Consider the following 23,049-nt stretch of genomic DNA (forward strand, 5'->3'; position numbering starts at 1 on the left):
ATTTGAAAACTATCAGCTTCGCTGCGAGCCTTCGTCTGGCTTTTAAATGTACCGGAAAAATGGCTGAAGGGAACTCCAAACGTTAAATTTAAAAACTGCGTAGGATTTTACTCTGCAGAACAACTTCATAAAAAAAGTTATTACGTATAACAAAATTACAATGAAATAAGCAATGTCCCTTAATACAAATATTAATTATCCTAATAAATAAATTAACCAAATTCCCTTTGCAAAATCTTAAGAACTCTAACGGTATAAAGGAGGTTAATAACTTTGTTTCCTAAAAAAAATCAGTCAAAACTTTTCAATATCTTAAAAACAGTGAAATGAGCAATAAATAAAATAAAGGAATGCAAAAACCAAAAATTCTGAAAAGCAAAGTATAATTAATGATATTTTATCTTATGTTTTCAAGGGAAAAAATTACAATGAAATAAGCTATATCCCTTAATACAAATATTAATTATCCTAATTAAAAAATTAACCAACTTTCCGTAGAAGAACAAAAATCATGTAAAACTTTTCAATATCTTATAAACAGTGAAATAAGCAAAAAAATGACATGAAAGCAACTCAAAAAACATAAAATTCCGCGCAGAATTTTACTCCACAGAACAACTTTATCAAAAAAAAAAAAAAAATCAATAAAAATATATTATATTTATATAAAAATGACAATGAAATATGCCAATCTCTTAAAAACAGTGACATAAGAAATACGATGAAAAATTGTTGCCAAACCCATATTTCTAAAAGAATGAAACTATTCAAAATGATGCGATTTCATCAAAAATCTATCAACAACAATAAGACAGGAAAATTGTTGCCCAAATCACATTTTTAAAGATGTGAGATGTGAGAAATGTACTCGGAAGCTTCATTTAAAAAATCTTTTAAAAATACAAAATATTATCATTTTTCCAAAATTTGTTTTGTAAAAGCATTCGCAAGGATGAAAGTTTAACGTGTCCAAAAATCAAAGAAAAATAATCTATACATTTTTAAAAATAAACTTTTTTAGAAAAAATCCCATTGAAAAAGTGTTAAGCTCCCTTTGTTAAATAAATTCGTATTTAATCGATTTATTGAAACACGAAATTTATTTTAAGTTCGTAAAATAGCTAAGTGCCTACGTTTCATGACGATGTGAAAATGGAGTGTGTAGAGTAAAATCTCACTTTCCTATAGCCCATTATGTTTCAAAATGACACGATTTCGTTACAAAACATGAAATAAAAAAAAAATTCGAATTCGAATTTCGAAAAAATCGCTTCGAAGTGCACTGGCTCTTGTGTAGATGTACCTATGTACCAAATTTCGTAGCCGTGGGTCTATTAGCTTACGCGCAGCGCGAACGAAAGGCGCGCACACACAGACAGACTCTTTCTTTTATTATATGTAGAGGTAAGATTATTTAAGGGAAGGAAACTTTCAAGTTTCGCAGCTGTAGCCTGCGGCATTAAGACGGACATCACGGAGAGTCTAGCCTTTTGCAATTCTCTTGAGAGCTCACAGGTACTGAACAATATATGGCAATCAATCTCACTTAGCGGAATCATTGAAGTAAAATTCTGGGAGGGATGGGAAATAACAAAAGAACTGCTTGAGAATTTTCAGAGGTTTAGGGTTATTTTCGCGACATTTTACGGGAAGTTCGGTCCAAAACTAGCGACAGTTTTAAAGAAATTCGCAGATAATCACTCGACAGGCCAAGGGTTAAGCATAGCAATGCATATCATAAAGATGAGGTAAATAAAGGTACAGTGAGAATTATACATGCTCTTAATAGAAAAGAAAATAATTATTGATAAAATATTGTAAGCAAAAGCTACAATGTCATTTCATCAGAAGTACAGGCAATTATATAAAGCATCGGTTAGAGTAGACTGAAGGGTACCCCTTGTATTATTGCAAAGATGTTGTTTCATTTATTGCCAAGTTGTTGTTTCATTTATGTTGATTGTTGAGTAGTTGAATGTTCTGTACATCTGTAAATATACTCAGTCAGTAAATAAAGTCAAGGGAGTGAACAATGCCAAGTTTCTGCAATTCTCTGGTGATTTTTTAAGTGAAAATAGGTCAACGTGTACATGGATAAAGTCAAGGGAGTGCACAATGCCTAGTTTGTGCAATTCTGTGATGTTTTTTTCCATTAACAAATGTATTTGTTATACCAATGTTTTATTATAACTCTCTTGTTCTGATCATAATTTGTAATTTTTCATGTAGCATTTATGTAGGTCAATGTGCACAAACTCGGTATGTATCCATGTGCCACCAAAAATCACCAATGGGTACTCGTAAATATACTTTTACCAAAACATCACTGTGCAAATAGTAATACTTTATTGATTATGCCAAAGCATTCAACTAGTTGATTTATACATGTATAATGGAGAGAAAATTTATGTGAAGAGGTCCTTTGCAAATGATTAGCATACTTGATATAAAATAAAATAATGGCTGATAATAGAACATCACTAATAGTATATTTCCTTAGATAACCACTCCCATAAGACAAATCTATTTAAGTAAGAGGTTATTCTCTTTGGAAAGTTCGATTGCATTTTCTACAAAAAAAGCACACACTGTTTTGCATATCATTACATTCGTCCATATCTGTGTTGATAGCAAAAACTGAATCATAATATTAAATGATGAGAAATATGCCCAAGGAAATTGAAATACAGTTTTTAACTAAATAAATGGATGTATAATAGAAATATAAAATTGCATGTTTCCACAGGACTTTCATTAAGAAATAAGAGCTAAAAATACAATAATAGTGGACAGCATGCAGTTGTCATGAAAAATTTCATTCATACACAGTTTATGAGCACTGGGTGAGACAGTTTTGAGGAATAATAAGTAAGAAAGTTTTCTCATCATCATATTCAAAGACATTTTTTTCATATTTTGTACTTTTGATTTTGATCTGTTTGGGGAAGTGACTGATTTTGCCATCAGTAAAAGTTATCCTGCTTAAAACAGTTTATTATTGTGTTTTCTGAAACATGGTTTCAAAATATGTATTTAGAAGATGCAGTAAATGCACCAAGTCCTTATTAATTCATTTGCACTTTCATCCAAATTTTCCACATTATGAAGAATACAGCTCACCTCACGAAGATCATATTCTTTCATCGCTCTATAAAATTCCTTAATCACAAACTGGAATAACAGATATCATGTTTTCTGGAAGGAATAAAACTCCAAATTTTCCTCATTATGAAGAATACAGCTCACCTCACGAAGATCATATTCTTTCATTGCTCTATAATAATTCTCTGATCACAAACTTGAATAATAGATATCATGTTTTTTGCAAGGAATAAAACTTCGGCATACTTTATGAAGTATGTTTTGTGACATGCAGTTGTGAATCAGATCAAAGGTAAAATTCTTTTCATCTTACAGTTTCTAAATTCATTCATTAAAAATTTCTGTCATCATCTACACCATACGTTATTTTTTCATAATTTCAAATTCATCAAGGAAAAAATCAAATACATTGCAACATTTTGCTCACATTAAATGACATAATAATTACAACAAACGATGAGTCAATTTCCCATGTTTCTGCACAAGTGCCGATGGAACATTGACATTTTGATACACTTAAAAACTCGCAAAACATTAGGATAAATTTTTATTTCAGAGGCAGAAACAATTTAAAAAATTATCACATCTGAAATTTAGTGTCATTCACTTCACAAATGATGTTAAATTATGCGAAAGCACAGTCATTTTACGATTAACTAGATTATCAACAGAAAAAATGCGTTCAAAATTCAGTATTAAAATAGTATATTTATAATTAAACAGTTTCAGTGCTTTCGTAAGGAAAAAAAAAAAAACTCAGTTTTGTATCTGATTTTAATAGTTTTAAATCAATATGCACAAATTTTTTTTCATACCACTAAAAAAATTATATGAAGTGCTAATGGAGATATTAAAAATTGAGATTGTTTTGTTCTTTTATTTATAATATGTTTAGCAGGAAATAAATGTTAATTCAAAGAACACTGCAATGGAAGTTCTCACATGTTCTATCAAACTTTTGTCAGTGATTTTAACTAAATTATCACCAGAATAAATTTATTAATAAGCGAACACTACAACCAACGAATATCTGAGATATCCTTTGACTACAACAACGTTTACACCCTAACACGAAATCTTCGATTTTGTTTACATCGCACGATAAATTGTTAATCTTTGCCATAATTCACCGCGAAATATGATAAAAAGCCAAATATTGTAATCCATCCAGAAGCCCGTGACGTCACGGTACACTTTTCCGTACACCTTTGGCGTGTGTCTGTACATAATTGTGACGGACTATTTATTAGCAACCTGTTGGGTGTACTTTACAGTTTTTCCTTTAAGAAGTGATATTTCTGATTTATTCACAATATTGTAATTTATTAAAGAATCATTTAAAATATATTTAACCTGAAATTAATAGCAGATAATTATCTAAAAAAAATAGTCACAGGCTGCATTTTTTTAAAATGAAAGTTTTAAATAGATTCTTTTCACAACCAACTTACTTATAACAACAGGGAAAAAATATTAATAAAATAAAACAGATTTATGTGAATTCAGTTATTTTAGTTTATGCGCAGTTATTTTAGTTTTTGTTATCTTGATCAAATGCACAAATTATATTCTTAACAGTTCAAAAAACTTTAAAATGAATAACAATTAATACATACATTACTTTATTTAACACCTTTACAATTCATAAAAATAGTAACAATTGGTGTCTTACTTTTCATGAAAATTATCAAACGAATTACCTAAAACGTTCAAATTATACAGTTTAAATCCTAGCATACATCATTGTATGTTAAGAAACAAAGATGCCAGCTATAAACAGAAACATTAAAATGTATTTAACATATTTTGATTCTTATTAAGTCCTTTTTTTCACATCTGGAAAGAAAACAACATGACATTGTGATATTTTTTTACCATAGTTATCAAATTACATAAAAACAGAAAATCAATACTTACGCGTGAAAAGTAATCCCAGGAATCTTTTTCGAAAATCTGTTTGTGCATCCATATACAACACAAGCTGACATGCTTCAAAAAGAAAAGAAAAAAAATTATTGCAATTACAGACTTCCTTGCACAAGTCACAGCGATAACAGGAGTATGGCCGCTAAGCTTCACCGTTTGAGTTGAACCTTCCCTCCTTCTATTCTAACCTCCTTGTTTTAAACTGCGCGAGAACATTTTATTTTAATGGCTTTGTTACTAGAGGGCGAGCATTTCGCTACAATCGCAATTGGCTGTTTAAAGTTTGGCAACACAACATTTGAAAGTTTCCTGGAAAAGAAAAACCAATGAGCTGCGAGTTCAAAACCCGTGTTATGGTGTTCTATAGTTTTTGCAAATATCTTTATTGCTGGGAATTTTTAGTTTCTGTAGCGATCTTTAATTAAAATGAATGCTTTAAAAGTAGCTGTTTCCTTTGTAATACTTACTACGCATAGTTATTTAACTTTTCGCCTGCTGTGGACCTCATAAATTTGTAAAATTTTAAGCAGGCTTATAATAATAATAATATATAAGTAATTAATTGCCATAATGTTAACTAAAATATTGAAACGTGTGAAATTAAAAAGCAGAATTGATACTCTTGTTCGTGAACAATACTTAAGAAATGACCTACCTTGTCATAGCCCAGTTTGTGGATCATGCACCTCCATCCAAACCAAGAGTAAGTAGGGAATTGCTGCCTCTTTTTAATTGAAAAAGATTAATTTAGTTAATTGTACTTGTTTAAAACATAATTAATATTAAAAACTGTAACAAGGCCGTACGTTACTATGACATATTTCCTGTTTTAAATTGGAAATGTTTTATTATATTATGTATAATAAATTCAGGCAAGTTTATAAAATTGCTAACAGTGATAGTTTTGTTTGATTTTGCTTTGTACTGGAGCTAGCTGATTGTTTTAGTTTGATTGTGTACATACATAATATGCAAAGGTGATTCCAACCCGTGCTTGATCTGATTATTTGACAGTTTATTCTGAAAAATCCCATTTACAACGCAAATAGTTCTTTTTTACTATCCATAATTAATCTAAAGCAGAAGTTGCTCATTTTTATAAATAATAAAACTTTATATAACTTGGTATGGGTTAAAAATTTTATCAAAATTTAGTGGCCAGCTAAAAATATATTTTAAGGTACCCCTTGGCGTAAATTATAGATTTTTTGCCGCCATTCATGTTTACGTCCCAACGCACTCCCCAGTAAAATGACGTCCAAAGCATAGTGCAATAGAACATAATTAAAACAAACAAAAAAAAAATCTAATCTCAATAAACTGCATTTTAAATCAAACAAGGAAATAACATAAGAATAGAAATACATGTTATCTAATCTACACAGTACAAAAAGGAAATGTCGACTTACCTCGTTTAAAAATTTTTGTTTCTTCGATATGTGCAACACGCAGAATTCCTTAACAGCATCCAAAAACTATTTAAAATTATCTAAACTAGAATCATTATACTGCCATCACCGCATCAATTCACAAAAATAAAAATTAAAAATATTCTTCCGACTGCCGGTAGCATTTCTTTTGAAAATCCCGTTTTATCACACCCCACATACCTTTCATATATGAGCTTCAGTTTTGAAATCCTTAAATCTCGCTGTGTAATTTACCAAGAGGTGAACGAAGCCATTTAAATCTTCGTTTTCACACCAGTCAATCAATGTTTCCTTTCTCGCTCGTTCCAAAGTGTACAGAAACTTCAGGTTAAACGTACCACCAGCAGGCATCTTTTGGTGTAAAGCACAAAATAAGCAATGTACTTTCTAATTAGCATCCATACCTAAGTAAGCCCTTACAAATATTTTCCTGTCAATAAAATTCACTGCAGTCACGCATTACAATCAATCACATCATAACAGGGTTTCCATGACATTCAACTACCCATGTTACTATAAATGAAACAACAACTTGGCAATAAATGAAATAACAACTTCCAAGAAGGGGTTAAATATAGACTAAGTCAGTGACCATTTTAAAAAGGAATATAGTCAAAAGTCGTTAATTCGGACACCAATAATCCAGAATGATCTATAATCCGGACCTCAAAGCTACAAACTTTCTGCACGATAAATGCGCGTAAGACCTTTCTTTACAGCTGCGAATACGCGTGTGCGCGCGAGCAAAATAAGGATTTAGGAAAAGAAGGTTTTGAACATTTATTTGTGAACCATAGTATGATGTTTGTGGATAGCGAGTCTGGCTGTCATATAAATACCGTAGAGAGTATGTGGTGACATGTTAAAAGCTACGTTCTGCTGTCCGAATAAACATCTATTATGGTAAGTGCATTTTATTTTATTTTTATTTTGTAGAATGTTATGTTCATTGTTTTTTACTATGAATTTCTGTTGGTATTGTTGTTTTTTGAATTATTTGTAATTTATTTTAGTTTATTTTGTTGATTTGTGCGCAATGCTTGATTGTGCAATTCGAAGATCTTTTTTTTAAGTTTAAACAGAATGCTGTGTACATGGTAGTCTTTGAAATTTTTTATGTCAGTTTATTAAAGCGAGGTGTGCACAGTTCGTAGATTCCTTCGTAGATGTTTTTTCAAGTTAAAACATATCGCTGTGTACGTGGATTCTTGTGAAATATTTTTGGTTAGAAACTTTGTGTTTTAGTTATCTAAATTTTTTGTTTTGGATTTTTAGCTTAAGTTGTGTGTTCAAAACGTGGTTTTTGCATGTGCAAAAAGCATGTTTTTTTGAGATATTTTAGGCTCAAAGTTTGAAATGTAGACAAAAAATTTAGATAGTAATGTAGCACCGTGAATTATTTGCAATTTATTTTAGTTTATTTTGTTGATATGTTCGCAATGCCTAGATTGTGCAATTCGTAGAAGTTTTTTTAAGTTTAAACAGAATGCTGTGTACATGGTATTGTTTGAAATTTATTGTTGTTTTGTTAATTTGGTACTTTTCCGTTTCACCGGCGCAAATCTCGCCAAGCAGACTTTATTGACGACAACATACACTATATACATAAACAATATTAAAAAAATTTTAGTTCTAAGAATTTTTTATTTTGAAGGCATAAACTTTTTAATATTGCTTAAAACTTTATAAAAAGACAATAAATTTGTAAAAAGACATTGATTTAAGAATTTACTATGCTTTCATGGTTCAACATCCTAATTCGCCGGTTCATATCACGTGACCCCAAGCGATCTCATCTCACGTAAACTACTCTACAAAATTGTAATGCTCTCAGTAACTATCTACATTAATTTCAAGTTAAATCTTAATTTGGAACACAAGTTTAAATGCAAGAAATATTTCAATGCGTACGAATAGCTTACTCAGAATTATGTAAAACTGCAGTGCTTTACTTCACTAATGCATTCTCATTAGAATTGATGAATTTAACCCTTGACTTTTCTTTTCTATATTTTCGGCCTCGGGTAAGTGCTGTGATTGCATCCTAATTGACTTAATTACCGAAATTGGCCTTAGACATAAAACTGAACTATCTGATAAAAATTCTATGTAATTATATGCCAGTATTGAAAGAAACAATCAATCTGATGAGAAAAAGCTGTGACTTGTTTTGAAAATGAGGCGTAAAAGGTTACCAACGAGAATATTCCGTTTGACATCGGTTGTACCATTATTGGCGACTTTATCGCTTACGCCGGCAAAACGAAAAAGTACCGTTAATTTATTAAAGTGAGGTGTGCGTAGTTCATAGATTCCTTCGCTGCCTATATTGTGCAATTAGTAGTTTTTTTTTTTTTTTTTTTTTTTTTTTTTTTTTAAGTTAAAACATATCGCTGTTTACATGAATTTTTGTGAAATATTTTTGGTTAGAAACTTTACATTTTTGCTATCTAAATTTTTTGGGTAAAAGTATATTTTAGGGTACCCCTGGGCAAAATTTGGCAATTTTTGGCGGTTCCTGGATACCGAGTTTGTACAATTCTTTGACTTGTTATTTTGGCTTGCGTAGTGGCGATTTTTGCCACAAAGCCAAAATAACACAAAGAATTGCACAAACTCAGTATCCATGTACACATCAACCTATTTTCACTTTAAAAAAATCCCAGAATTGCATAAAAATGGCATTGCGCACTCTTTTGACTTTATCCATGTACATATCGACCTATTTTCACTTAAAAAAACATCAGAGAATTGCACAAACTAGCCTTTGCGCACTTCCTTGACTTTGTCCATGTACACATCGAACTATATTCACTTAAAAAGGCAGAGGAGCAGCCAACAAAAAAATTTATAATCTGAATAAAGTACATTTTAAATCAAGCAATGAAATAACATAAAAAAGGAAATTCATCTTAGCACTATGCGAAGGAAATAATATCCACTTGGCTTATTTACGAATTTACGCATGTTCAGTCAAACGAAATTCCTTAATAGCATCCAAATGCTTAACAGCATCCAAACTATCTGAACTAGAATCTGTATACTGGTGTCACCACATAATGCATTTCCGTCCTCCAAACCAGATACTTAATAATGGCTACTAAGTAAACATTAATTTACGCAGCAGTCAATTTATGCTTTTTTCCCTTTCCTTCCAAATTCTACAGAAACTTCAAATTAATCTTACCACATTCAGCCAATTTACCATGTAAATTACAAAATAACAATGTACTAATCCATCACAGACAAGCCCTTACCCCAAATCCTACACACACTTTCCACATTTTTTCCCATGATTCAAATTCACCGCAACCAATTACGTCATAATAGGGTTTCCATAGCATTCTGCTCAGGTTGTTATAAATGAAACTACAACTTGGCGATAAATGAAACAGCAATTTCGCGATAATACAAGGGGCACCCTAAAGTCAACTCTAACCATTTTTTGTTTTTGTATCGGATTTTTAGCTTAAATTGTGTGTTCAAAATGTTGTTTTTGCATGAGCGAAAACCGCATTTTTAGAGAAATTTTCAGGCTTAAAGTTTGAAATGCAGGCAAAAAATTTAGATAGTAATATGGCACATGGAGTTTCTCGCCAAAAATGTTTGGCGAGAAATTAGGCGACCTGACAGTGCATATAAGAGTAGTTCCGAGATTCCAAAATTATTAATAATAATTTAAAATAAAAGTTTTACTTGTTAAATATATGGGAACTACTCTCATATCTGCCCTCAGTTGGCAACAAATAGAAACTCCACGCCACCATATTACTATCTAATTTTTTTTTTCTACATTTCGAACTTTAAGCCTAAAATGTCTGTAAAAACATGCACGTTTTAAACATACAATTTAAGCTAAAAATCCTAAATAAAAACAAAAAATTTAGATAGCAAAAGCGTAAACTTTCTAAAAAAAAAAATAATAATAATTTAAAAGAATCCATGTACAAAGAGATATGTTTAAACTTAAAATTACAGAATTGCACAGTCTATGCAGCGAAGGAGTCTACGAACTACGCACGCCTAGCTTAAATAAATTAGCATAACAACAATAAATTTCAAAGAATACCATGTACCCAGCATTGTGTTTAAACTTTAAAAAAAAAAAAATCTATGAATTGCACAATCTAGGCAGCAAAGGAATCTACGAACTATGCACACCTCGCTTTAATAAATTAACATAACAATAAATTTCAAGAATACTGTGTACAAAGCATTCTGTTTCAACTTTAAAAAAATCTAGGCATTGTGCACTAATTGACAAAATAAACTAAAATAAATTTCGAACAATTAAAAAAAAATAGAAATTGGTACTAAAAAAAACAATGAACATAACATTCTACAAAATAAGAACAAGAATAAAATAAAATGCACTTACCATGAATGAATGCTTCTTCGAACAGCAGAAATACCAATTTCATACCGCCACGTAATCACTATCGTATTTATATGACAGCCAGACTCACTATCCACAAAATTGATCTTTCACTAATAAATGTTCAAAACCTTCTTTTCCTAAATCCATGTAGGATTTCCAGCCATCCGAAAAAATGTGCCTCTCATATCAGCTCTGCATTTCAGACACGCCAGACTCCGCTTCAGAAGTCCCGACTCCCACAGAAATTGCAAAAATACACTTTGATCTGCATAAACACACCCATGAACAAAAGACTGATTAACAACTAAAACATCGTACTTTTTAATACTAAATTTACTTTGCACACAATCTAAAATACACGACTGAAATTTTCCCACTATGTCTTCCATTGCAACATTCCATTTCAAAACGCGCATAATGCGAACCAATGAGCAAATAAAACCACTGCAGTGAAAGAGTAAGTTTCAATGTGAAAAGGATTTTCATACAAACATCATCCCCAAAACCATTGCAGAACATGCAATCACGCCAAAAACCAGCACAGAACATATATCGCCACATTTGCCTACCTGAGGGCACATATAATAGTACCGATAAATGATATATTAAAATATGTGTGTGGTATATTTAAAAAATAAAATGCTTACATTTTCTAAAAAAAATCTTTCTCTTTAATTTTTAATTTTTTAATTTTTCTGCTCTGTTTTTCCTATGTGCTCAGTCATTTGCTTTTACTTAAACAAAATATTGCAGAAACTTGCTATCGCACATGGGCTATCTACCAAATGCATATCATGGTTCTCTTAGTGATTTTGCTGCAAAATACTGTATTCCAACATAATTTTACAGTTTCTTCCATTGCTGGCAAACTCCACAGACACATATTTGAAAGTAAAAAATATCATAATTCTAATGATATAATTAATAACCATTAGACTGTGGCATAAATAAAGGTATGCAAGGAATACCATCGCGTAGGGACCTGAATGCTTATGGGGCTTTACAACGTCTTGCTGAACTACATTTATATATTTAAGATGGATATATATATATATATATAACAGATTCTGTCTTCTTTTAAGTTTTTGCCATATACTACTTGCCATATACGCGTACGTACGTACTTTGCCATATACTACTTTACGTACGTACTTGCCATATATGTACTTTGCCATATACTACTTGCCATATACGCGATGCAGATAGAGGACCCTTGCAAGCAGATAAAACAGCTGAATTCATTGTTGAACTGAATGCAGAACAATAAAGCTGTATGCTTTTGTTTTGATTTTCTTCTGGATTAGAGCTATTATGTCATTTTCTCTAAAATTTTCATTTTTCTCTTGAATTTCCAGCAATTGTAGTTTTAGGAAACTATCTTATATTGCTACCACATGTCATATTTTCTTGCATGCAAAAACTGTGAGCTGGCCAAGGTAAAAATTACTACTTCATTTGGGTGCTCTAGACATAACACAAGTTCTTGTTATACAATTATTTTTTTTTTTTTTACGTGTATCCCATGGTTCATTCCGGAAGCAAATTTTAAAAAGGATTAAAATCTCTGTTTTTCCTTTCTTTCTATTCATGTTTCCTACTCTTACAATTTTTCATATTTTTTCCCATTAGTCAGACTCGAATAGTTTTTAACTCTTCTTCTGCACATTAATTTTAATACCAGTTTTTGTGCATATAATTCTGAGAAAAAATGTCTAAGCCTCTTTGCTTAATTATTCTTTAAATTGAGAAATCATTTTTGATATGTTTAATAAGATACTGATGTGTAAATATATTAGGACTTCTTGCATTGGATAGAAGAAAACATATGTTATAATCAAATGATGGTTATTCCAAAAATTGACCCAAAATAGACTTTCATCAGTTGTAGACTTTTTATATTGGTCATTGTACAAATTCATAAACCTGCACAAATGTAATAAAATAAAATCACGGCAACAAGAAAATGACATCATCAACGGTAGATTTTATATATAAATTATATATAAAAACAATATATAAAAAATATATTGATGATTTTGCTTCTCTAAAAGGAAGACTAATCAAATTACAGTTACATGATAATTAAATTGCAATTACAATTGCAATAATTAAATTACAAGATGCCTGAAATCAAGTATAATAAATTTTTATTATACTGGTATTTTATTTTTATGCAATTACTTTGTATATTATTTTATTTTTATATACACTGATCGACATTAAAAATGCAACACCAAGAAAGAGCGAGTGGTCAGAAATTTATGCAAATTTTACAGTAGACGCACGTCACTGAGTTATGCAAATGATGTGAAATGCGCAGCTCTCCGATGCATGTGAAGTAAGATATAAGGGAAGGAACGTGCAGAATGAGCAATATTCGTTTTGTTATTTCTGCCAGACGAATTATCGAAGTCCTGGAGGAAACGTGTAATAGTAGAGAATGCCAGGCCGCCGTCAACCGAAGGCACTTCCAGCAGATAGACAATTTTGCGAGGAGTATGGTGATCGGAATGAGAAGGGCGTGTTGGTCGCAGCTGATACCCACATGGATGGGAGCACGGTGCATCAGCTATGGCGAACATGGTTGGAACAAGGAAATGTGGGAAGAAGGAGGGGTGCAGATGCAGCCAGCGTGACGTCAGCACACGTGGATCAACACATCCGCTGACAAGCTGTGGCAGTTCCGCAAGTCACTTGTAGCATGATTCTGGAGCATGTGCAGGATACCCTGGATGTTCCCTTGTCGACCAAAACCATTTCATTTCGATTGGTTGAACGTGGCCTGCATTCACGCTGTCCGTTAAGAAGACTGCCATTGACCCCACAGCATAGAAGCCAATGTCTAGAATGGTGCCGAACTGGAGCGATGTGGATGAGAGAATGGCAAAACGTCGTGTTCCCTGATGAGTCGTACTTCTGTTTATCCAGTGATAGTTGGCGCATATGTGTGTGGCGTCAACATAGAGACAGATCTGATCCGGCTGTGGAATGCCCCACCGCGTGACAACATTGCATATTGGTTTGAGGCACTATTGCCTGTGATTCCAGGTAACCTCTAGTTTATATTCAGGGCACTATGACGGCCCAACAATACTTGGATAATGTATTGCGGCCGGTGGCAATCTCCTACCTTCAGAGGCTGCCTAAAGCAATTTTTCAGCAGGATAACGCCCGACCACACAGTGCTTGCATCTGCCAACATGCTCTGCAAGGTATACAGATGCTTCCCTGGCCACCGTACTCTCCTGACCTGTCACCAATCGAACATATGTGGGATGTGATTGGACGCCATTTGCAGACTCTGCCCCTGCCTCATTCAGAAGACAAACTGTGGCAAATGGTTGAAAGGGAATGGAGAGCCTTCTCTCAGGACACCATCCGCACTCTTATTGACTCTATACCTAGACGTGTTTCTTCATGCATCGCTGTCTGAGATATGGTCCTACCAGGATCATTAAAACTTTGTAATTTGTTCTGCCATTTTTCGTTTTTAAATTTATCAATATTTTTCTTAATTATTCTGCTAATTTTGTGGAGTTCACTTTTGATATGAGGATCCCAGGTCAGATTCCATCTTTTCTGAAGCTTATTCCTTTCTTTTATAAATTGCCTGATGTTATGGGGGAGAATCTCCGGTACTTTATTGGCAGGGATTTTCTGAGTGGCAATATTATAGGCATTTTTAATATTATTAGTTAGGTTATCAATGGCGCCTTCAATGTCATAAGTAATCTGCAGTTTACTAATTTTTGGAGGGTTATTTTGCAGTAAATCATGAAATTTAGCCCAATCAGTCTTGTTGAATAATTTATTGTTAGCAACTTTATTAGTGCCTAGGGTGGCAATCACTGGGATATGGTCCGAGGTAAGATCGATAACTGACTCAAGATAAATTGGGATAGAGGTATTAGTGATGAGAATATCAAGAATATCTCCTCCTCTGATATTTTCTGGAAGATAGGTATAATTTTCAGGAGCATATAAATATACCAATTGGTTAGTGATGAAGTTTTTCATGATATTGCCGTTACTATTTGTTTGTCTACAGGTCCAATCTGTGATTTTGGTGTTGAGATCTCCAGTAAGTATAGCTATTTTGTCAGGGCGAAGAATATCTTTAAGTATCTGCTCATCTAAGGAGTTGTTTGGAGGATTGTAGAAAGAGCTGAAATACGTAATTCCATAAAAAGGTAGAAGAACTGAGATTGTAATTAGTTCGTGGCTGTTATTATGATCTTCTTTAATCAAACTAGATTGAAGGCAGCTTTTAACAAAAATAGCTGTTCCCCCACCTCTGTGACTTAGTCTATCACACCGGTAGCACCGGTAGTTTGGAATACTCATGCGCTTGCTAGGGTTCGCATGAGTCTCTGTGATGAGTGCGATGTCTATGTCTTTAGTGATTAAGTAGTTTTGGAGCTCCGGAATTTTATTGAGAACATTATTGGCGTTCCATATCATGATTTGAATGGGTGCTTTAATAAGAAGGTTATGACCCATTATTAATAGGATTTTTTCAGTTGTTTTCCTGGTTGGTATCTTTTAACTGTTTTATTTGTTGTGTAATTTGTAGGAATCCTGCACTTTTGATAACTGAAACTAGTTCAGCAAGGTCTGAAAAGATTTTCTTAGCTTCACTTATTGTTTCATTAAAGGTTCCTGTGGCTAGGGTTTGAGCATAAGATTTTCCTTCTATTATTCGTCTCTGATATGTTTTTTGTTTATCTTGCTTTGGTTTAGAGAATTTGTTACACCCTTTGAAGCTCGAAGTGTGAGTTTGGCCACAATTGGCACAAAGCAGGGGCTTATCCTTATTATTTTTGTCAGGGCAGTCCCATGACTCATGGGAACCTGCGCACCTGACACAGCGAGGCTGATAGTTGCATCCTATTTGTGTATAATTAAACCCTTGGCATTTGAAGCATTGAAGAGGGCCTTGGCTCCCTTTATACTCCTCAACATTGATTTTTAATCCGCAAAGATATTTAACCTGATATATTTCTTTTGATTCCTCTTTTTTTGGTAAGGTTATGAGAAAGAGGGGAAGTTTTGAAAGTTCGCCGTTTCTTCTCCTAGTCATTTGTTTAATATCCTCAGGTTTAAAATTTAGTTCTAAATCTTCTTTGATTTCCTCTATCTCGGTGCTCCTTAGGAGACCTTTAATCACGACCTTAAGTTTTCTGTCCTGGGGGAGAATATAGGAATGGTGTTCCATCCCCAGGTCCTTAAGCATTTTTACCATGGCCCTATATATATTTGGATCGGTAGTAGTAATTTTGACTCCATCAGGAATGCTGTTTCCAATAAAATCGAATTTCTGTTGGTTGAACATTTTCTTAATTTTACCATAAGAGTATTTGTTTTCTTTTAATATGATAGGTGGAAGTTTATTTGGCAGAGTTTTCTGATTAGTATTATTGTCAGTAGAGGGATTATCAGTAGTGTTTGTAGTCTCATCCTGATTTGTGGTGTCCATGGGCGGATTATCCACTTGCACACTGGTAGTTTCATTAATTGGTTGAATAGCACTGATGCTGTCTTTATCAGAATTTATTTTCCTTGTTTCCTGATTTTTATTGTCAATTTTGGGAGATGTTTCTGGATTTTGTATACTTAACTTTAATTTTTTCGCAGCCATGTGCGAAGTTCTTTTCCGTATAGTGTGATCACCTCTACTTTTATTTGTGACATCTTCATCTGAAGAGATGTCTTTATCGAGGGTGATCTCCTCATCAGTATTCGTGGATGAATCGTCATGAAGTTTGATAGGGCTGCGGCCTCTATCATTATCTGAAAAGGAATTTTGATTAGTACATACATCAAGATTATGGTTTTTTGAAATTTGATCCTGACATTTTTTAAGATTCTCATCATTAAGTATCTTAATCATACCTAGCGAGCTGAGAAGAAAAGAGTGAAATTTCTCTTCAATTTCAGTGAAGGAGCCATTCTGCTCCTTGGATTTTTCGAGATCTCTCATCTGAATGTTATAAAATTCAATCAGCCTCTCCAATGACTGGTTTGTATCCATTGTGACGCATGGAGGCCATAAATCCTGCACCCAAGAGTATGGAAAACCTGTGCCCCGTGCCCCGGACCCGCAAGAGGGCGTTCCGGCAGACGGATGAGCAGGTGGAAGTCTATCTGGCCCCTGACTCACTCCTGACAAAGTGAGCTTGCTGATTCGTCCTCTGTTTCCTTCCTTTTTATTTTGCGCTAGAATCACATGACCGCTTGCATCTAACATCATCTGCATGACTTGTTTCTCTAGGCATTCCTTGAAATTTGCTATTTATACGCCGAATTTTCATGCTGTTGCATTTCCAATGTCCGACAGTGTCTATGCATGTAAATTTTCATATGCCAATTATATAACGAATAACAGTCCCAATTGAACTATATCATATCTTCGTTCAAGAATTCTGTGTCATACATTTCGAACAATCAGTAAAGATGTTAAAGTTTTTAGGAGAAGACATGAAAAATCCATTATGCCATCACCGGTTGCCAGGTTTTCCGACTATAGTAACCTTGAAAATTGTACTGTTTACAAATTTCAAAAAGTATGTGGTATGCGATGTAATTTCTAAAAGCTACCAGTAGAAAGATCAGACATTTGGTAACATAATATATCTTGTTTTATAAAGTGGCTTGTAAAAGTATATGCTTTTTAATGTATAAATATTTCTTTATAAAGAAAATATTACTGTAGATGCCTCTGATGTTGTTATTGCAGTTTATGTTATCATTTGAATATTGTTATTGAATTCCCACCTATTTGTATTTGAAAATGTAAAAAGTACTTCACTTATTGTGATCATCAATTCAGATCATATGATCAAAATAATGTAGAATAAATATTTTTAAACTGAAATAAAGTCATCAGTTCAGGTCAAAATCGATTATAAAAATTGCTTTTGATTTTAATCTATGATTTAAAATTAGGCAAAGAAAACAACTTTAGTTTGATATAGATATTGAAGATAGCCTCAGTACACTTTTATTAAGAAACTAAAAAAAAAAAAAAAAAAAAAAATCTCCAAATTTTACTCCTGAAAATAAAATATATCATGATGTTCTATTTCACATGTTCTGTTCATCATCATTTTTATCACTTTGGTTAATTCAAACTAAAATTTGGCAAACAAATTTCTTTTTTCTTGTTTAATGGAGAAAATACATGCTGTATTTATTACTTTGTGTGTCAAAATCATCTGTATTTCTTTTCTGGGTAAAGAGGGGCATTCCTAGACTATTGCATTTCCACTAAACGTTAGTGGCTGTTATTCTACTGTCCACCTGTTGTCAGTGTTTAGCAGGCAAACCTTCCTGTTTCCTTGGATCATTCAGAAACCTTGGTTGGAGTAGGGGGAGAATCATTTGTTTATTTTTTTCTAATTTTTTTTAGAATTTCTGAAAACCAGTCTTTATTACAGATTCCAGAGAGCTGCATTAGTTAAGCCTACAGTGCAGACAAGTTAATGTGCTCTAGTTTTTCTTCCTCAGTATGTGATATGAACGTATAAAAATTCAGGATGTCTAAATGTGGAAAGTACAAAACTCTTAACTTTGGAGACAAAGGTAAAAATTTTAGAGAAAGTAAAGAATGGTGAATGTAAAACAAAACTAGCAACTGACTATGGAATTTAAAAAAAGAAATACCTTGTCAGCTTCTTTGAAAAACAAGGAATCAATTTTGGATTCAAGGGGGAAAATATAAATTTGCTAGAGGAAGGAAATGCATCCCAAGAAGATCTAGAAAAAGCTCCACTGCTGTGATTCCAGGAGGCTATCTCGAAATTTTCCAGTAAATGGACCCCTATTGCAGACGAAGGCTGATGAATTGACAAGTCGAATGAGTACTGAAGATTTTAAATGCAATGATGGAAGTCAAAGCAGAATATTTATTATCAAACTGTATGTGGCCAAAGCTGTGATGTAAGCAATGACGTATGCACTAATTTCAATAGGAAACTGCCAGGACATTTCTCTACTTACCTGCTGAAAGGTATTTTTAATGCAGATGAAACTTTCTTTTTATATATATATATATATAAATTCTTGTCAAACAAGATTGTACATTTTAAAGGGGATGCTTTGCATAGGAGGTAAAAGCAGTATACGGAGGCTTACTGCTTTAATTTGTGCTAATATGAATGGGAGCGAAAAGCTTAAATTATTAATGACTGGAAAGTCAAGAATCCACTGTGTTTTAAAGGAATTCGAACACTGCCAGTCGATATGTGTCTAATACAAAGGCATGGATCACATGAAACATCTTCAATAACTAGTTAACTCTCTGAGGAGCAGGAAAAGGCATTTAACTTTTTCAGTAAAACTCTTGTTTTATTTACTATATCAAGTGTTACAATATGAAATTATTTGCACCAATTACACGTATCTTATTCAAGACGCGTGAAAAAAATAACCACTTCTGGTGGTTAGTGTCCACCGCCCACAGAACACATTCCTACAAATAAGTCTCTATGGTTACTCATGGAAACAGTTTTTCTGTTTCAAGGAGAGTGCAACTTTGGATGTGCTGCATTTCCACACTGTTCTTACAGACTTTTTCTTGGTGCTGCAGAGTGTACATCATCGTGATGTTGTCTTCGATGGCTTATTTTCTTGGAGACGAATTCCTGCATCAACTTCTGACTTGTGTTTCTTTTGCCATCTAGTGAGCTACAAGTGTACTTCAGAAACGGTCAGTCTTGAAAACCACTCGCATGAGTGAGTAAGACGTTCAATAGAAAAGGTGGTTACTGTAGATAACTACCGCCCTTCAAAGAGTTAAAAGGAATAGGTAAACAGTTTTCAAGGGTATAAAATTTTCTTATTTGTGGATAATGCAACATGTCACAATAACCTTCAAGAACTGAGTTCCATATATGTTGAATATTTACCACCAAGCAAGCTACAACCAAGGAATCATCCAGAATCTCAAAACAAGTTATCATAAGAGACTGTTACAACAAATAATTTTTTCTTTAGATTGTGGTGAAAAGTATGACATTACTCTACTGAAAGCTGTAAATGATTTATATGCTAATGGGATGCTGTTATAAAAAGCACAATTAGTAATTGCTTTCGTCATGCTAAATTCATGCACACTGAAGAGAACAATCATGTTGAAGAATGTGATGATACTGATACATGTTTTCCTGAATTCAAAAACATTTAAATGTGATAGCATTACCTTTTCTGATTATGTAAGGGGAAATGAAGACTTGCAAGGCTTTGGAAAACCGAGCAACGAAATGACATAATAAAAACTATCTGAGAAAATGAAAAAGAAGAGACCTTATCAGATTCAGAAGAAAATGCAGAGACTGTTAAGTGTGTAAGGTATTTCTCTCGCTTTCCTAGTGTGCCTTCGTGGTGTAGTGGTTCTGCACGCTGGGCCGGTATTCCAGAGGTCCGTGGTTCGATTTGATGGTTGCTAATTTTTCATCTTGCCTGCTTCAAAAAAATACCTAATGTCTCTACCGTGGCACCCGAACTAAAAGGATGGTGGATGATGATTTCTCCTCACCCAGGATTTGGCGATTGGGTCCCCTAAAAACCCCAGTCGCCCTTTAAAAAGGGGAGTATATAAGGTATTTCTCCCACTTTCCTAGTGTGCTTTCGTGGTGTGGTGGTTCTGCACGCTGGACCGGTATTCCAGAGGTCCGTGGTTCGATTCCGGCGAAGGCGGTTGCTAATTTTTCATCTTGCCTGCTTAAAAAAAATATCTAATGTCTCTGTGTTGAGTGATCAAGCCATAATGGACTCTAAACTCTGAAAACATTTATTCAGATTGAACCTTCCTCTAAATATGAACTCAAATGTTTACTTCAAATCCAGAAGCTGGCTGAAAAATGTAGGCATAATAAACAAAAACAAACATCCATTCTACAGTTTTTCACAAACCTGTAATTCATATTTTTAATTAAAGTTTACTTTCCACTCATATCTTCTGCTTCATTTTATGATTAAGGTTAGTCTTTGTTGCTTTTTAATATGTTTAATTTTAGATAGCATTGTATAATATATTTTCCTACGTTATGTGTACTAAATGATTTTTCTTCTTCAGTGATACTCTTTTTAAAGTTATATTTTCTCTTAATATTGGATAATTCGAACTTTGGATAATTCAGACTCTTTTCTGAGAAGAGTTTCAATTAACAAATACCCACTGAATTATAGCTGTAAAAGAGCTACAGACGATCTGAATATAAAAGCAAAGTATATAGGAAATCTTTCTGATAAATGCTTACAAATTTCATTTAAAATTATTTAGTGTTAAAGACCCTCCATTGAAATTGCACAGTGTTTCTTATTTACATTATGTTATACAGTACAAAGTCCGAAATCCGGACTCGTCGGGACTTCGGCGATTCCGGATTTGAGATTTTTCCGGATAATAATTATCAATTTAAATCTGGTAAGATGGCATGCAGAAATTACACACTTAAAAATATAAAATCGTAATTTATAAAATAAAGAACAATTATGATCTAAAAAACATCAAAATTAAAAAAAAAAAAAAGGCATAGTATTTATTTGTTTTCTTTATTAAACATTTCTTTCAGTGTAAGTTGTTTAAGTTTGTTTCCATAAAAAATTCAAAAATTTCCTTTTTCTTATGTCATATACAGTTGACTTTCCAATGCCATACTCCTCGCATAATTTTGAGACGGATATGCCTTTATCCTAAAGTGATCACATCACACTTCCCGATTTCCGCAGGACACTCTCGCTTTTTGGAGGACTGTCCCGCGTCCCGCCGATTTTTAAAAATGTCCCGCATTTTAGAAAACATCTGCATTTCTTATTTTAAATGAACTTTAAAAATATATTACCTATTATTTATTAATTATTAAAGTGAATATAAAGAAATTAAAAAAACACATAAAATGCATGCAGAGGCGATGTAACGAGTTAGATTTACTCGGTGGTGTTCGATCATTGTCTTTATGTCTCGTCAAGGAATAGTATGTATTGTCAGTGGAGGAACGGCTAGCAATAGCTGAATGGCTATTTGCTTTCCACACCATAAACCACAATCAAAGTTTCAGATTAGTTGATAGTACGTCGCAAATGATCAAAACATTGTACGACAAAAAATTTGCATGTGCAAGGACAAAAATGCAAGCAATTATAATGTATTTTCACCATATTCGTTTTCACAATTGCGGAAAGAATTAGATGAATACACATCTATATCCATATATTATGATGCTTCCAACCACAAAAATTTAAAATTATTTCCCAGAATTGTTAGACTTTTGATCCAAAAACAGGGCTTAAAATTAGAACATTAGATTTTGTTTCATTGCTGGGTGAAACTTTATAAATAATTTTTGAGTGCTATTTTAAGAAGGAATAATTTGAACAATAAAATTACTGTCTATTTTGGGAGGATAAAACTAACGCAAATTTTGTTGGAAAAGCTAGAAGAGGCATCAATAACGTTTTTACGAAACTTAAAGAACGTTTGAAACAAAAAATTATTCGAGTAGGTTGTGTAGCGCACATTCTACACAATATTATTCAAACAGCATCTGACTTACTTCCAGTGGATGTTGAAAATATTATTGCAAAAATTTATTCGTATTTTTATATATATACTGTGCGTGTTGAAAGTTTGAAGGATTTTTGTGAAAGCGCAGAAATCGAATACAGAAGAATTATTGGTTACAGCAAAACAGGATGGCAAGCTCTTTTACCAGCTCAGTTCATCCACAACGAAGCTATTATTTCACAGTGCTGTGAAAATTATTGAAGGGGACAAAATTTCAGTAACAGAAGTGTAAAATGAAATCAATAGTTTAAAAACAAAGTTGTGAGAAAGAATTAACGATTACGTTTCTTTAGTTATTCATCACTAAGTTGGAAGAACAAGGTGCCATTAAACGACCTGATTTTCTGAAAGACGTCAGAAATTTTTATTATAATTACTTGAAATATCTTGAAGAACGGATAGTTCAATTCGAGGATATTAAAAACTTGCATTGGGGGACATTAGAAAAGGAGATTTTATGGGAATATGTGGGAAAATCTTTTAAATATATTAGTAACCATTTTCCGAAAAATAATATTTGCGAAAATGATATTTTTGATGAGGTGTCGTTGGTTAAACGATACGTTATTAGTGATGAAAAAATTAAATGTTGTTTGTCTGCAAATGTGAAAGCAAACAAAAAAAATGGACGGAGTTATTCCTTTTTT

General features: G+C 33.0%; 1 protein-coding gene across 2 annotated transcripts in view; it reads left to right on the forward strand.

Annotated features, from left to right (window-relative positions):
* Nucleotides 1–5,322: 5,322 nt before the first annotated feature.
* The window catches only part of LOC118188817 (DIS3-like exonuclease 1), a 218,659-nt gene continuing 200,932 nt past the window's right edge, over nucleotides 5,323–23,049 (forward strand). Inside the window, exon 1 of one of the 2 annotated variants that reach the window (XM_085815332.1) lies at nucleotides 5,323–5,731. In XM_085815332.1, the coding sequence (XP_085671458.1) occupies nucleotides 5,599–5,731 (133 nt within the window). In that variant the 5' untranslated portion in view covers nucleotides 5,323–5,598. The remainder of the gene's footprint in view (nucleotides 5,732–23,049) is intronic. The other variant, XM_085815331.1, reaches the window with a different exon arrangement.

The sequence above is a fragment of the Stegodyphus dumicola genome, chromosome 4 (genome assembly GCF_044657685.1).
Source record: "Stegodyphus dumicola isolate Sdum_Otavi_A_Nest chromosome 4, ASM4465768v1".
NCBI lineage: Eukaryota > Metazoa > Arthropoda > Arachnida > Araneae > Eresidae > Stegodyphus > Stegodyphus dumicola.